This window comes from Asparagus officinalis, chromosome 2 (assembly GCF_001876935.1).
Source record: "Asparagus officinalis chromosome 2, Aspof.V1, whole genome shotgun sequence".
Taxonomy (NCBI): Eukaryota; Viridiplantae; Streptophyta; class Magnoliopsida; order Asparagales; family Asparagaceae; genus Asparagus; species Asparagus officinalis.
Window position 1 is genome coordinate 12,893,240 of NC_033795.1, and position 15,314 is coordinate 12,908,553.

The window sequence follows — 15,314 nt, forward strand, 5'->3', positions numbered from 1 at the left end:
TGCTTCTATTTCCAGATCCGCCATAGATGAATTGAAGAAGCAACTTTCGAGCGAGTTTGAGATGAAGGATTTTGGTGAAGTAAAGCACATTTTAGGGATGGAGATCGGCAGAGACAGAGATAAGGGCAGAATTTGTTTGACACATGTGGCTTATTTGAAGAAAGTGCTATAGTGATTTAATGTCAGTATGGAGACGAAAGCAGTCGGTGTACCTTTGGGAGCCCATTTAAAGCTTTCAGCTGATCTTTCACTCAAATCAGTTAAAGAAAGAGAGTTGATGTCGAAGACTCCTTATGCGAGCATAGTGGGAAGTTTGATGTACATCATGGTATGTATAAGGCCGGATTTATCACAGGCAGTTAGCATGATTTCACGATACATGCACGACCTGGGTCCGGGTTATTAGGATGCCTTTTGAGGTACATTCGAGGTACTCTCAACGTTGGTTTGGTATTTGAGTGGGACACTAGTGATGGGCAGCTGTGTATTGATTATATTGATTCAGACTATGCCGGTGTGTTAGAGATGCACCTTGCAGTCTACACTTGCTTTGTCTACGATAAAGACAGAGTACATGGTGATTACAGAGGCTGTTAATGAGGCAATTTAGCTTCGAGGACTTTTAGAGGACCTTAGTGTTTCGCAGCGATCTGTCATTGTTTATTGTGATATCATGAGTCCTATCTATTTAGCGAAGAATCAGATTTTTCATGTGAGGACGAAACACATTGACGTTCGTTATCACTTCGTTCGGAATGTTCTTGAAGATGGGGATGTGGAGCTTGTGAAGGTCCACACAAAAGACAATCCAGCATATATGCTCACGGAGGTGACCCCTAGAAATAAGTTCAATCATTGTAGAAGTTTGTTGCAGATTCGTGCTTGTTGAGGCTTGTCGAAGTCATTTGGATGAACGACAAGCGGCTTGATCCCTTAGGAAAGGGGGTACGTGTAATACCCTAACCATTGAGAGAGTGATGTGATTAGTATTGATAGATTTGATTAGAATACTCATACCACCAAGATGCATCTTCTTTGCGGGAACCCAACTCCTAGAAACTCTAAAGTTAAGCGTGCTTGGCCTGGAGAAATTCTAGGATGGGTGACCCCCTGTGATGTTTTCCAGAGAGCACGTGAGTGAGGACAAAATGTGCTGAAAAGACATATGGTGATTTGTGAGGCCAGTCCATCAGATCTAATTGTAGGATCTGAAATAGATACACTAGAACACTAGAAGAGGGGTGAATAGTGTTCTTTTAAAATATATGCAAAGTAGATTATAAATTGCAAAGAAAAATGGCAATCTCAGAAATTCACAATCACAAACACAAAGTTTTATACTGGTTCTACCAACCCGGTGTACATCCAGTCCCCAAGCAAATCCCGCTTGAGATTTCCACTATGATTTTGAAACCTTACAAAATCAAAAGCAAACCTGACCAATTTGTAAGACCATGCAAATTGCAACACCAATTGACAAGACCATGCCAATTGCCACCCAATCTCTAAACCAAGAGATCAACCCTCTCAAACCCGAGAGAAATTCTTTTTGAAGCAAGAACACAATTGATCCTATAAGCCTTGAATGTGTAGTGAAGTGCTGCAGTGGCTTAGGATTCTTTTAACTCTCTGAATATTGTCTATACAATCTCTAAGAATGATTGAAACCAAGGCAATATCAGAAACTCTCTTTTTCTAAACACTTAGCATGGAAATCTGGAAAATTAGAGAGTGAATATGCACAAAATGTTTGATCTTGCAAGTGTAAAACTTGGTTATTGTTTTCTGATGTTTAAACCTATTTATAGCCTCTGAAATGACATAATTTTAAACCCAATTAACATCCACAAAACGGCTATAAACAGTCACTTATTTTAAACCTGAAATCTGGAAAAACTACATCTGTAGTCGACTACAAGTCATAGTAGTCGACTACACTGAGTCTAAACAGACTCTGTGAAGTCAGAAAATTGCTCAGTAGTCGACTACAAGGCATAGTAGTCGACTACACTGTAAACTCAGATTCTGGAATTTTTCTGTTTAGTATTTTGACTATAACTTTCTCATCCGATATCGGAATGAGGTGATTTAAGATTTGTTGGAAAGCTCTTGAAGAGACCTACAACTTTGGTCTTTTGAGTTTTTCCAGATTCTAATTTCTAAGGGGTGTAAATGAAATGTTTTAAGACTCACTTAATATCTATAAACTCTAATGGCTAACATAGGGGATTTCTATTGTTAACCAATACACTAAGCATGTGTTAGTGTGTTCTAACACTATGTGTGTGCATGTGTGTGAGTGATCAAGGCTTGTACAAATTTCTAAGCAAAGAAAATATAAAATTACATTTTGACAATAAAGTATATCTTCTTCTTTGCTTCATTTTGCCTTGAACTCATCTATGTCTTGAGTATCTCTTTGAATATAATTATTGATATAGCTCTGATACTGCAAAATAAATGTTAACACATAATACACACAACATATAATATTTGTTATCATCAAAACAAACTAATCTTGGGGTCAAGATTCCTAACATTCTCCCCCTTTTTGATGATGACAAATATATGTTATTAAGATATAAAAATTTTAATCCCCCTGCATGAAATCATTAAATAAAATCTTTTACTCCCCCTGCATCAAAGCATTAGTAAAAAATTTAAAATTAAAATTTTCTATATAACTCCCCCTTTGTCATTAGCAAAAAGAAATAAACATAATTCTAATTAAAAATTTCTTTTCTTGGGTACCTTAATAAAAATATCAAGCACTTTGGTACCCTTTTATATTATATCATTAGGATTAGCCCTTAGGAATCCAAATCCACTTGGAATTTGGTTTCCATTTGTTAACATAAGTGTAATTCTTTGAATTGCAAACTTCATAAATATAAGATGAAATATAATAATTCCTATCATGAATATTCAAATTCTTAGGAATCCATATATACTTATTTTGTTTAGCATGAATATTCTTATTATTATTCTTCAAAACATAATCATTCTTTATAAAATACTTAGGAACAAATCCAATGCCAAAATGATTGTTTGAAGATTTTTGAAATGAGAGCAAATTATTCAAATTCTCTTTACTTTTATTGAATTTACTAACATTCAAAATATATCATCATATTTTAATTTAATAGAAGAAATATCTTTATCTAAAACATTAATGCGGATTTTTAAATCATTGCATTCTGATTTTAGATAAACATTCTCATTAGTCAAAATATGATTTTCTTTAAGCAAGGATTTATTTTCCTCTTTCAATTCAATTACTTGAGAATTAGAAATAGTAGAAGAATTAAAATCAGAAATTTCTTCAAGTAATCTTTTATTTTCACCTTTAAGAAAATTATGTGAAGCCTTTAATCTCAAAAATGTTTCATATAATTCATTGAAAGCATCTAATAATTCTTCATTATTGCATACCTCATCTTCTTGTGCCATGAAGCACATGTGAGTGGATTCCTCTTTTTGTTCTTTCATTTTGAATAACTCAAACCTGTGCACAAGAACAGATATTTTAGATTCTTTAACTTTATTTGTACCTTCATGAGTTACCTCAAGTGTATGCCAAATATCGTATGCAGATGTGGCCGTTGACACCCTATTGAACTCATTCTTGTCAAGTGCACAAAATAATGCATTCATTGCTTTTGAATCCAAATTTGCATTATTTCTTTGAGAAGTAGTCCATTCTGCAAAAGGAGTTGTTGGCTTCTCATATTTTGTTTCCACGACGTTCCAAAGTTCGTAGCCAATTGATTGAAGGTAAATCTTCATTCGGCACTTCCAATAGTTATAGTTCGTGCCATCGAATAGTGGTGGTCGCTGTGTGGAATATCCCTCTTTGAATTGTGATGTATTTGACGATGCCATCTTTCACCTTGCTCTGATACCAAATGTAGGATCTGAAATAGATACACTAGAACACTAGAAGAGGGGTGAATAGTGTTCTTTTAAAATATATACAAAGTAGATTATAAATTGCAAAGAAAAATGGCAATCTCAGAAATTCACAATCACAAACACAAAGTTTTATACTGGTTCCACCAACCCGGTGTACATCCGGTCCCCAAGCAAATCCCGCTTGAGATTTCCACTATGATTTTGAAACCTTACAAAATCAAAAACAAACCTGACCAATTTTTAAGACCATGCAAATTGCAACACCAATTGACAAGACCATGCCAATTGCCACCCAATCTCTAAACCAAGAGATCAACCCTCTCAAACCCGAGAGAAATCCTTTTTGAAGCAAGAACACAATTGATCCTATAAGCCTTGAATGTGTAGTGAAGTGCTGCAGTGGCTTAGGATTCTTTTAACTCTCTGAATATTGTCTATACAATCTCTAAGAATGATTGAAACCAAGGCAATATCAGAAACTCTCTTTTTCTAAACACTTAGCATGAAAATCTGGAAAATTAGAGAGTGAATATGCACAAAATGTTTGATCTTGTAAGTGTAAAACTTGGTTGTTGTTTTCTGATGTTTAAACCTATTTATAGCCTCTGAAATGACATAATTTTAAACCCAATTAACGTCCACAAAACGGCTATAAACAGTAACTTATTTTAAACCTCAAATCTGGAAAAACTACATCTGTAGTCGACTACAAGTCATAGTAGTCGACTACACTGAGTCTAAATAGACTCTGTGAAGTCAGAAAATTGCTCAGTAGTCGACTACAAGGCATAGTAGTCGACTACACTGTAAACTCAGATTCTGGAATTTTTCTGTTTAGTATTTTTACTATAACTTTCTCATCCGATATCAAAATGAGGTGATTTAAGATTTGTTGGAAAGCTCTTGAAGAGACCTACAACTTTGGTCTTTTGAGTTTTTCCAGATTCTAATTTCTAAGGGGTGTAAATGAAATGTTTTAAGACTCACTTAATATCTATAAACTGTAATGGCTAACATATGGGATTTCTATTGTTAACCAATACACTAAGCATGTGTTAGTATGTTCTAACACTATGTGTGTGCATGTGTGTGAGTGATCAAAGCTTGTACAAATTTCTAAGCAAAGAAAATATAAAATTACATTTTGACAATAAAGTATATCTTCTTCTTTGCTTCATTTTGCCTTGAACTCATCTATGTCTTGAGTATCTCTTTGAATATAATTGTTGATATAGCTCTGATACTGCAAAATAAATGTTAGCACATAATACACACAACATATAATATTTGTTATCATCAAAACAAACTAATCTTGGGGTCAAGATTCCTAACACTAATAGCGTACCGACTCCGGGATTCCAGGTCGGGGCATTACAAATGGTATCAGAGCAAAGCCAACCGGAATTGTGAGAGCTAAGTACTATGCGGCACAAAGTGCTACATCGAGAGGGTGGGAGTCACCTCTTGAGACCGTAGGAGCCACCTCTAGAATCTCACACGGATGGTACGGTCTTGGATGATATGATTTGACGCAACGAGGACGTTGCGAGTTTAAGTGGGGAAGTTTGTAATACCCCAACCCTTAAGAGGGTGATGTGATTAGTATTGATAGATTTGGTTGGAATACTCGTACCATCAAGATGCATCTTCTTTTCAGAAACCCAACTCTTAAAAACTCCAAAGTTAAGCGTGCTTGGCCTGGAGAAATTCTAGGATGGGTGACCCCCCTGGGAAGTTTTCCAGGAAGCGCGTGAGTGAGGACAAAACGTGCTGAAAAGACATATGGTGGTTTGTGAGGCCAGTCCATCAGATCTAATAGCGTACCGACTCCGGGATTCCGGGGCGGGGCGTTACAAATGGTATCGAAACAAAACCAACCAGAATTGTGAGAGCTAAGTGCTATACGGCGCAAAGTGCTACGTCGAGAGGGCGGGAGCCACCTCTTGAGGTCGTAGGAGCCACCTCTAGAATCTCACACGGATGGTACGGTCTTGGATGATATGATTTGGCGCAACGAGGACGTTACGAGTTTAAGTGGGGGAGTTTATAATACCCCAACCCTTGAGAGGGTGATGTGATTAGTATTGATAGATTTAATTGTCGAGAGGATGGGAGCCACCTCTTGAGGTCGTAGGAGCCACCTGTAGAATCTCACACGGATGGTACGGTCTTGGATGATATGATTTGGCGCAACGAGGACGTTACAAGTTTAAGTGGGGGAGTTTGTAATACCCCAACCCTTGAGAGGGTGATGTGATTAGTATTGATAGATTTGATTGGAATACTCATACCATCAAGATGCATCTTCTTTTCAGGAACCCAACTCCTAGAAACTCCAAAGTTAAGCGTGTTTAGCCTGGAGAAATTCTAGGATGGGTGACCCACTGGGAAGTTTTTCAGGGAGCGCGTGAGTGAGGACAAAACGTGCTAAAAAGACATATGATGGTTTGTGAGACCAGTCCATCAGATCTAATAGCGTACCGACTCCGGGATTTTAGGGCGGGGCGTTACAAATGGTATCAGAGCAAAGCCAACCGGAATTGTGAGAGCTAAGTGCTATGCGGCGCAAAGTGCTACGTCGAGAGGGCGGGAGCCACCTCTTGAGACCGTAGGAGCCACCTTTAGAATCTCACACGGATGATACGATCTTGGATGATATGATTTGGCGCAACGAGGACGTTGCGAGTTTAAGTGGGGGAGTTTGTAATACCCTAACATTTGAGAGGGTGATATGATTAGTATTGATAGATTTGATTGGAATACTCATACCATCATGATGCATCTTTTTTCGAGAACCCAACTCTTAGAAACTCCAAAGTTAAGTGTGCTTGGCCTGGAGAAATTCTAGGATGAGTGACCCACTGGGAAGTTTTTCAGGGAGCGCGTGAGTGAGGACAAAACGTGCTGAAAAGAAATATGGTGGTTTGTGAGGCTAGTCCATCAGATCTAATAACATACCGACTCCGAGATTCCGGGGCGGGGCGTTACAATGCGTAGGTAACCGCATTAGTGCAACCGGATTTGGAGAGATGATGCATTGGTGCTCATGTTGATGTCGGCTCAGTTTTGATAATACTTCGTCGAGGTAGAGAATTGTGAAAATGGCGTGGTCGCTCGACCAAAAATGCAACTCAGTCGACCGAATACAAGAAAATTCGAAGCTACAGGAAATGCATCTGGTCGGTCGACTGATGAACAGTATTAGTCAATCGATGACATGCACATTACAGGGCTGGAAATCATCATTCTGGTCAGTCCACCGATCCACCCAATCGGTCGACTGAAGGAGACTTATCAGTCGACTGAAGGAGACTTATCGATCGATCGATAGAGGTGCATCGTTTGACTGATAGCGGTTAATTAGGCCAGTTTGGATTCCTAGCCTAAAGAGCACTTTGAGAGGGAGATTATTTATTGGTGAGTGAAATTTTTTGGTTAGGCTTATTTTGAGTGTTTAAGAGAGTTGTAACATATTGCATTTCTCCTCATATAGTGAAATCTCCTCATCATCTCCCCGTAGACGTAGACAAATTGCCGAACCACGTAAATTCTTTGTGTTTGTGATTGGTTTTGGTTATTTTATTGTGAATTATGCTCGTGGTGTTCTTCTTGTTAGATCCTTTGTTTTAATAATGATTTACAAACACCATTATTGGTGCTAATTGTTTATTGAGCTATATTGTAGATCATATATCATTAGCACCTTACATGGAGGATTGGATGTAAAATAAGCTATAACGATAATATCCAAGGAGGTGGAAGCATAGTGATGAAGCAATATTTATCAAGAACACTATATACAATAAGAGACTTCATCAACTCTAAAGCAATATCAAGATTCAAAAAATATATTTCTGTGTGAGAGATATTTGCTATTTTATTTTCTCTCTAGTACTTAAATGTAGGCAAGTAGTTGTAGACTTTATTTGAAGCTATTTGGGACTATTTTATTTTCTCTCTAGTACTTAAATGTAGGCAAGTAGTTGTAGACTTTATTTGAAGCTATTTGGGATATCACACACACTTGCACACTTTCAAGCTATTTGGGATATCACACACACTTGCACACTTTCAAAACTCGTATTTTGGTACTTTTGTTAAAATGATGATTTTTACAAATACGAGGACCTTTTTGCAAAATTCCTTTTCAAACAAGTTTGTCAAAATGTTTATAAACTATTCCAAAGTTTCACAATTTTTTTAGAATTTATTTGATATTTTTTAACAATGTTCAAAGTTAAAATTTTCTGTGTACATGTTTATGAGTTTTTTAGAATTTATTTGATATTTTTTAACAATGTTCAAAGTTAAAATTTTCTGTGTACATGTTTATGAGTCGACTCATGAACAGTATTGAGTCGAAATGTTCAAAGTTAAAATTTTCTGTGTACATGTTTATGAGTCGACTCATGAACAGTATTGAGTCGACTCATAAACTGCTATGTAGTTTACAATTTGTTTCTAATGAGTCGACTCATAACATCATGAGCCGACCCATCAGGTTGAGTCGACTCATGCCTGTCATAAGTCGACTCACAAATAGTGCTGAAAAATGAGTTTTGTTTCTGATGAGTCGACTCATGATCTTATGAGTCGACCCATGGTTTATGAGTCGACTCATGATTTTTACAAGTCGACCCATAAGTTGGTTTTTAGCCTGTAACGGTTACTTATGAGTCGACTCATGAACTGTACTGAGTCGACTTATAACACTATAACGGCTATTTTTGTACAGATTCAGAAATCCGGTTTTGGGGGGATTTTGTCTGATTCTTTGGGGTTTTGACTGCTGTTTCCTATAAATACCCAACACCCCAACTACTTAAAACCTAAGTTTTTATTGCAAATCTCTTGTGTTTAAGTTTGTGTTTTCAAAGAGTTTCAACTTTCAATCTTGTTCTTCATTGTTTCAAAGTTTACATCCCAAGCTTCAATTGCAATCTCTCCTCTTGCCATAGGCTACTGTAAAGAGAGTTTTTCTTCAAATTGTTACTGTTGTGAGCTTGATCTCGTGGAGATCTACTGTGTGGTTGAGAGACCTTGGTGGAGATCATTGTGTAGAAGAAGTTTCGGCTTCCAAATCGGGTGTGTAGTGGATTTCTCCTCGAGAGTGGGGAGCAAAGACGTAGGTCAGCGGACCGAACCTCGTGAATGTTAGTCTAAGTGTGTAGACCCGAAGCTGCAATCGAAAAGACGAAGAAAACATTCAGAAGACTGTGCGGTCGACCGCAGTGGCAGATCCGGTCGACCGCGTGCACTGCAGGAAACTGAGAAGTTTCTGACGCTCTGGCCGGTCGACCGGCGTGACCGCTGTGGTCGACCGCAAATGTGCACAGGACCCTGTAAATACATTTTTTCTGGCCCGTCGACCGGCCTTAGCACGGCGGTCGACCTCGAATCGTCCAGACAGTTTCCTAAACTGTTTGGGAATCTGTTTTGTTTCAGGATTCTATATATACCCCAAACGTTTTTAGGGTTTAAGAGACATCAAAAGAGAGTTTTTTGATTGCAAAAGAGAGAGAGAATCTCAGAGAGATTAACCCATTGTTTGAGAGCTTGTATTTTATTTTTCAATTAATAAAAAGATTGTGTGGTGTGGCTCCCGAGGACGTAGGCACGTTGCCGAACCTCGTTAAATCTGTGTGTTCATCTCCCTTACTGTTTTTGTAAGTTAGATCTTTATTTGTGGTTTTATTCCTACTTTCCTACTTTCAACACAAGGTCCGGAAGGGCAAGGGTTCGATTGATTGTTTTGAATCCCCAACAACTGGTATCAGAGCTTCGTTCAGCAATTTGTGTGAAAGCCATGGCAGAGGAAAGCAAATCAAAGATTGAGAAGTTCGACGGATCGGATTTCGCCTACTGGAAGTCGCAGATGGAGGACTATCTGTACCAGAAGGACTTGTATCGCCCGCTGTTGGGCAAGGAAAAGGGAAAGAAGAAAGAGGAGTCAGATGGTGATTGGGAGGTACTGGATAGGAAGGCTCTAGGGCAAATCCGGTTGTCGCTCGTCAAATCAGTAGCCCACAATATTCTGAAGGAGAAGACGACGGTGGGGCTTATGGAAGCACTCGCGAAGATGTACGAGCAACCGTCGGCAGCAAACAAGGTGCATCTAGTCAAAACTCTTTTCAACCTCAAGATGGCAGAAGGACGGTCCTTCACGATGCACCTCAGCGAGTTCAACACGATTGTTGATCAACTTATCTCCGTGGACATCACGTTCGATGATGAAGTGCATGCCCTTCTACTACTATCGCAGTTGCCGGATAGTTGGGCAGGTTGTGTGACAGCAATCAGCAATTTGGCGGGGAAAGAGAAGTTGAAGCTGAATGAGGTTGTTAGCATGATTCTATCTGAGGAGGTTAGAAGGAAATCGTCCGAATCAGAAGGTTCAGGTTCAGCCCTAAGTTTCGAGCAGAGAGGCAGAAGCCAGAAGAAAGGGAACCAGAACAGGAATCGGTCGAAATCAGTGAAGAAGAGGCCGAACTCGAAGGTTAGGTCCATCAAAGGGAAGTGTTGGAACTGCGGCCAGGAGGGCCATATGTCTTCGGTCTGTAAAGCACCAAAGAAGGATGCGGGTGAGCAGGAGGCTCATATCGTGCAGGATGCCTTGATCCTTGCTATGGATAGCGATTCTGATTCTTGGGTCATCGACTCAGGAGCTTCTTTCCACGCCACTGCAAATAGGAAACTACTTCAGAACTATGTAGCAGGGGACTTTGGTAAAGTATATTTGGGGGATAATGAACCTTACAATATTGTTGGAAAGGGCGACGTTCAGATACGGATAAAGGGCTCTAAGTGGAATTTGAAGAACGTGAGACACGTGCCGAAGCTGAAGAGGAATCTTGTTTCGGTGGGACAGCTTGGAGCAGAAGGCTACGTTTCGACATTCACCGGGGATTCGTGGAGAATATCCAACGGTACGATGGTTGTTGCCCGAGGTAATAAAACGGGAACTCTCTACCTCACTTCACATGCGAGTGACACCCTCGCAATTGCAGCTAGCAAGGAGAGTACAGATCTGTGGCACAATAGGCTGGGGCACATGAGCGAGAAAGGGATGAAAATTCTACATTCACAAGGAAAGCTAACCGGGATCGACACCGTGGAAGTCGGGGTTTGTGAAGACTGCATCTTTGGGAAGCAGAAGAGAGTTAGTTTCCAGAAGGGTGGAAGGCCACCTAAGGCTCATAAGCTAGAGTTGATTCATACAGATGTATGGGGCCCAGCCAGTGTGTCTTCTTTTGGCGAGATACTACGTCACCTTTATCGACGATCACTCGAGGAAGGTGTGGGTTTACTTCATGAAGCACAAGTCAGAGGTGTTCGAGATCTTCAAGAAGTGGAGGGCCATGGTCGAGAACGAGACAGATCTAAAGGTGAAGTGCTTGAGATCAGATAATGGTGGAGAATACGAGCTGGAGGAGTTCAAGAGGTTCTGTGCTACGAATGGGATTCGCTTAGAGAGGACTACTCCAGGGACGCCACAGTAGAACGGCATTGCAGAGAGGATGAACAGGACCTTGACAAAGCGTGCGCGGAGCATGCGATTACATGCAGGTCTGCCTAAGACATTTTGGGGGGATGCGGTACATACGGCAGCATACCTTATTAATCACGGGCCATCAGTTCCATTAGATTTTGGGATTCCAGAGGAGGTTTGGAGTGGAAAGAAGATAAATCTCTCACACTTGCGGGTATTTGGTTGCGTGGCTTATGTTCATATCAGTGACCATGTCAGGGACAAGCTAGAAGCTAAGTCACAGAAGTGCACATTCATTGGATACGGCATTGATGAGTTCGGGTATCGCCTTTGGGATGAGAAGAACATGAAGATCATCAGGAGCCAGGATGTGATATTCAATGAGGAGGTGATGTACAAAGACAGGGATAATGCCAAGGATAGCCAAAACAGTGGGAGCAGCACTACGGATACAGGTGGATCCGAGTACATGGATTTGGAGGAACTTCTAGATGGGGGTGACGATGTCAGTTCTGACCGTAGAACGGAGGAGACTACAGGTGCAGAAGCTACTACCCAGGGCGTGGAGCCTAGGAGGTCATCTAGGGTACCCAAACCAAATCCCAAATACCTCTCGTCACTTGATTATCTACTCTTAACAGATATCGGAGAGCCGGAGTGTTATGAAGAGGCAGTGCAAGTGAGTGAATCTCAGTAGTGGGAGCATGCGATGCAGGAGGAGATGGATTCTATACTCACTAATGAGACATGGGAGTTAGCCCAGCTACCTGCACAGAAGAAAGCCTTACATAATAAATGGGTCTACCGGGTCAAGCAGGAGAGTGATGGAAGCAAGAGATTCAAGGCCAGATTAGTAGTGAAAGGGTTTCAACAGCGGGAAGGAGTGGACTACACGGAGATATTTTCCTCTGTTGTGAAACTCACAACCATCAGAGTGGTGTTGAGTTTGGTAGCTGCAGAAGACCTCTTCCTTGAGCAGTTAGATGTGAAGACTGCCTTTCTTCATGGTGACTTGGATGAAGAAATCTACATGAAGCAGCCTGTTGGCTTCATTGAAGAAGGAAAGGAAGAGATGGTGTGCAAGCTCAAGAAGAGCTTATATGGTTTGAAACAGGCTCCGAGACAGTGGTATAAGAAGTTTGATAACTTCATGCAGAACAATGGCTACAGAAGATGCAATTCGGATCATTGCTGTTATTTCAAAAGGTTCGAGTCCAGCTTCATTATTTTGTTATTATATGTTGATGACATGTTGGTAGCAGGACCGTGTTTAGAAGAGATAAATAGTTTGAAGAGGCAGCTAGCAAAGGAATTTGCAATGAAGGATCTGGGTGCAGCGAAGCAGATTCTAGGGATGCAAATCAGTAGGAATGAAGCTGAAGGGACATTGAGATTGAGCCAAGCTGAATACATTGAGAAGGTACTTCCGAGGTTCAATATGCAGAATGCTAAAGTTGTTAGCACACCCCTTGGAAGTCAGTTCAAGTTATCTGAGGAGCAATCGCCTAAGACAGATGCAGATAGAGAGCATATGAGCATGGTGTCATATTCTTCAGCCATTGGGAGTCTCATGTACGCGATGGTTTGCACGAGGCCGAACATCGCCAATGCAGTGGGAGTTGTGAGCAGATTTGCAAGCAATCCAGGAAAGCAGCATTGGGAGGCCGTGAAGTGGATAATGCGGTACTTGAGGGGAACAACGAACAAGCCACTATGTTTCAGGAGGAAGGAGATGGTGCTGCAGGGATACGTGGATGCGGACTTCGCCGGTGATCATGATACGAGGCGAAGCACCACGGGATATGTTTATATCTTAGCGTCGACAGCAGTGAGCTGGGTCTCACGTCTGCAGAAGATTGTGACTTTGTCTACAACCGAGGCTGAGTATGTCGCGGTGACTGAAGCAAGCAAGGAGATGATCTGGTTGAACGGGTGCTTGGAAGAGTTGGATCTGAAGCAAGGGAGAGGAGTTCTTTATTGTGATAGCCAGAGCGCTATACATCTTGCCAAGAATCCAGTATATCATGCCAGAACGAAGCACATCGACGTTAAATACCATTTTATACGCTCGCTGATCGAGGACGGAAAGTTGCACTTAATGAAGATTTTGGGGAGTCAAAATCCGGCGGACATGTTGACGAAGGCAGTCACCATTGAGAAACTGGAGTTGTGCGCAACTTCAGTTGGCCTTCACGAGTAGAAGACGAAGGCGGAGCGTGCACTGCAGGAAACTGAGAAGTTTCTGACGCTCTGGCCGGTCGACCGGCGTGACCGCTGTGGTCGATCGCAAATGTGCACAGGACCCTGTAAACACATTTTTTTCTGGCCCGTCGACCGGCCTTGGCACGGCGGTCGACCGCGAATCGTCCAGACAGTTTCCTAAACTGTTTGGGAATCTGTTTTGTTTCAGGATTCTATATATACCCCAAACGTTTTTAGGGTTTAAGAGACATCAAAAGAGAGTTTTTTGACTGCAAAAGAAAGAGAGAATCTCAGAGAGATTAACCCCTTGTTTGAGAGCTTATATTTTCTTCTTCAATTAATAAAAAGATTGTGTGGTGTGGCTCCCGAGGACGTAGGCACGTTACCGAACCTCGTTAAATCTGTGTGTTCATCTCCCTTACTGTTTTTGCAAGTTAGATCTTTATTTGTGGTTTTATTCCTACTTTCCTACTTTCAACACAAGGTCCGGAAGGGCAAGGGTTCGATTGATTGTTTCGAATCCCCAACAGTGAACATACCGCGTGTCATCAATTGGCTAACTATCTCTATCCCTACTCTCTTTTATTGTCATTGCATTTTATTTTTTTGTGTGATTTATTAGAATATCTTTTAATTGCATATTATTTGTCCATAAACCCTGTTCACCCCCCTCTAGGGTCTTTCACTTCTGGCATTGTTTACCGACTCGTTGGAGATTGTGCAGGCTTCCTCCAGGCGCAACATATATATCACAGATAATTACTACTGATTAATACTTTCTACTATTCCACTCCTTTCTAAGCTCCCTGTATATGTATATACAAACAAATTTTAAACATCACCAACCCCCATTTGATACTTACTGAATTTTTTTAAACAACATTACCTCCTTTTCAAATATAAACTGTATCTATCCATTATACCCATCCTCCAACTCTCTACAGTATCTAAGCACATCTGGGCTCCGCATCACCTTACAATTACATGCCTCGCTGTTCTGCAACCCCAGGCTGCAGCAGAAGCAAGTGGCTCGGTCGTAATTTGTTCGTGACGCCCTACTTGTCGGAGACTGACCATGATGGTCAGGGAGGCTGATGGATAAGTTGAGGTCGAGCTCTCGACAACGGTCCCCGTCGGCTGAGCTCTCAGGTGAACTAGGCTTCGCTGTGTTGTTGTGCTCCGCTGACATAATTGAGATGATTTCTTGGTGTTTATGTCGGAGAGAGCCGTTGAGGGGTCTGTGGGTTTGAGGATCAAGGCCGCGGCTGAGGAGCTTGCGCTTTATGTGCGTGTTCCAGTAGTTCTTGATCTCGTTGTCTGTTCTCCCGGGTAATTTACCCGCAATTAGAGACCATCTGTTACGCAAAATATATGTGAATGTTTCATCAGGATATATGTGAGAAAGGCAAAGAGGAGAAAACAAAAATTACAATATTTCAAAAGAACAAGAGAGAGGATTAGAAAACCAAACATATATGCTTGTAAATTGATGAGCAAAATTAAGAATAGGCGTGAGATTTTTTTTTTTTTGAGTCTTAAATGAAAAAAAGGAGCATGTTTAATTTAATTAAAATCGAAACATACTTGTTTCCGAGTAATTCATGGAGCTTGATAATAAGCTCATCCTCTTCCTCCGTGAAGTTTCCTCTCTTGAGATCAGGCCGGAGATAGTTTATCCATCGAAGGCGACAGCTCTTCCCACATCGAAGCA

The 15,314-nt window shown here is 40.8% G+C and overlaps 1 protein-coding gene across 1 annotated transcript in view; it reads right to left on the minus strand.

Moving 5' to 3' along the window:
• Positions 14,398-15,314, minus strand: part of LOC109830849 (myb-related protein 308-like) — a gene marked incomplete at its 5' end in the record, with an annotated part of 1,215 nt that continues 298 nt past the window's right edge. The window contains 2 exons of the mRNA XM_020398210.1: positions 14,398-14,958; positions 15,188-15,314. The exon at positions 15,188-15,314 is cut by the window's right edge and continues 12 nt beyond it. Of these exons, the coding sequence (XP_020253799.1) occupies positions 14,514-14,958; positions 15,188-15,314 (572 nt within the window). The remainder of the gene's footprint in view (positions 14,959-15,187) is intronic.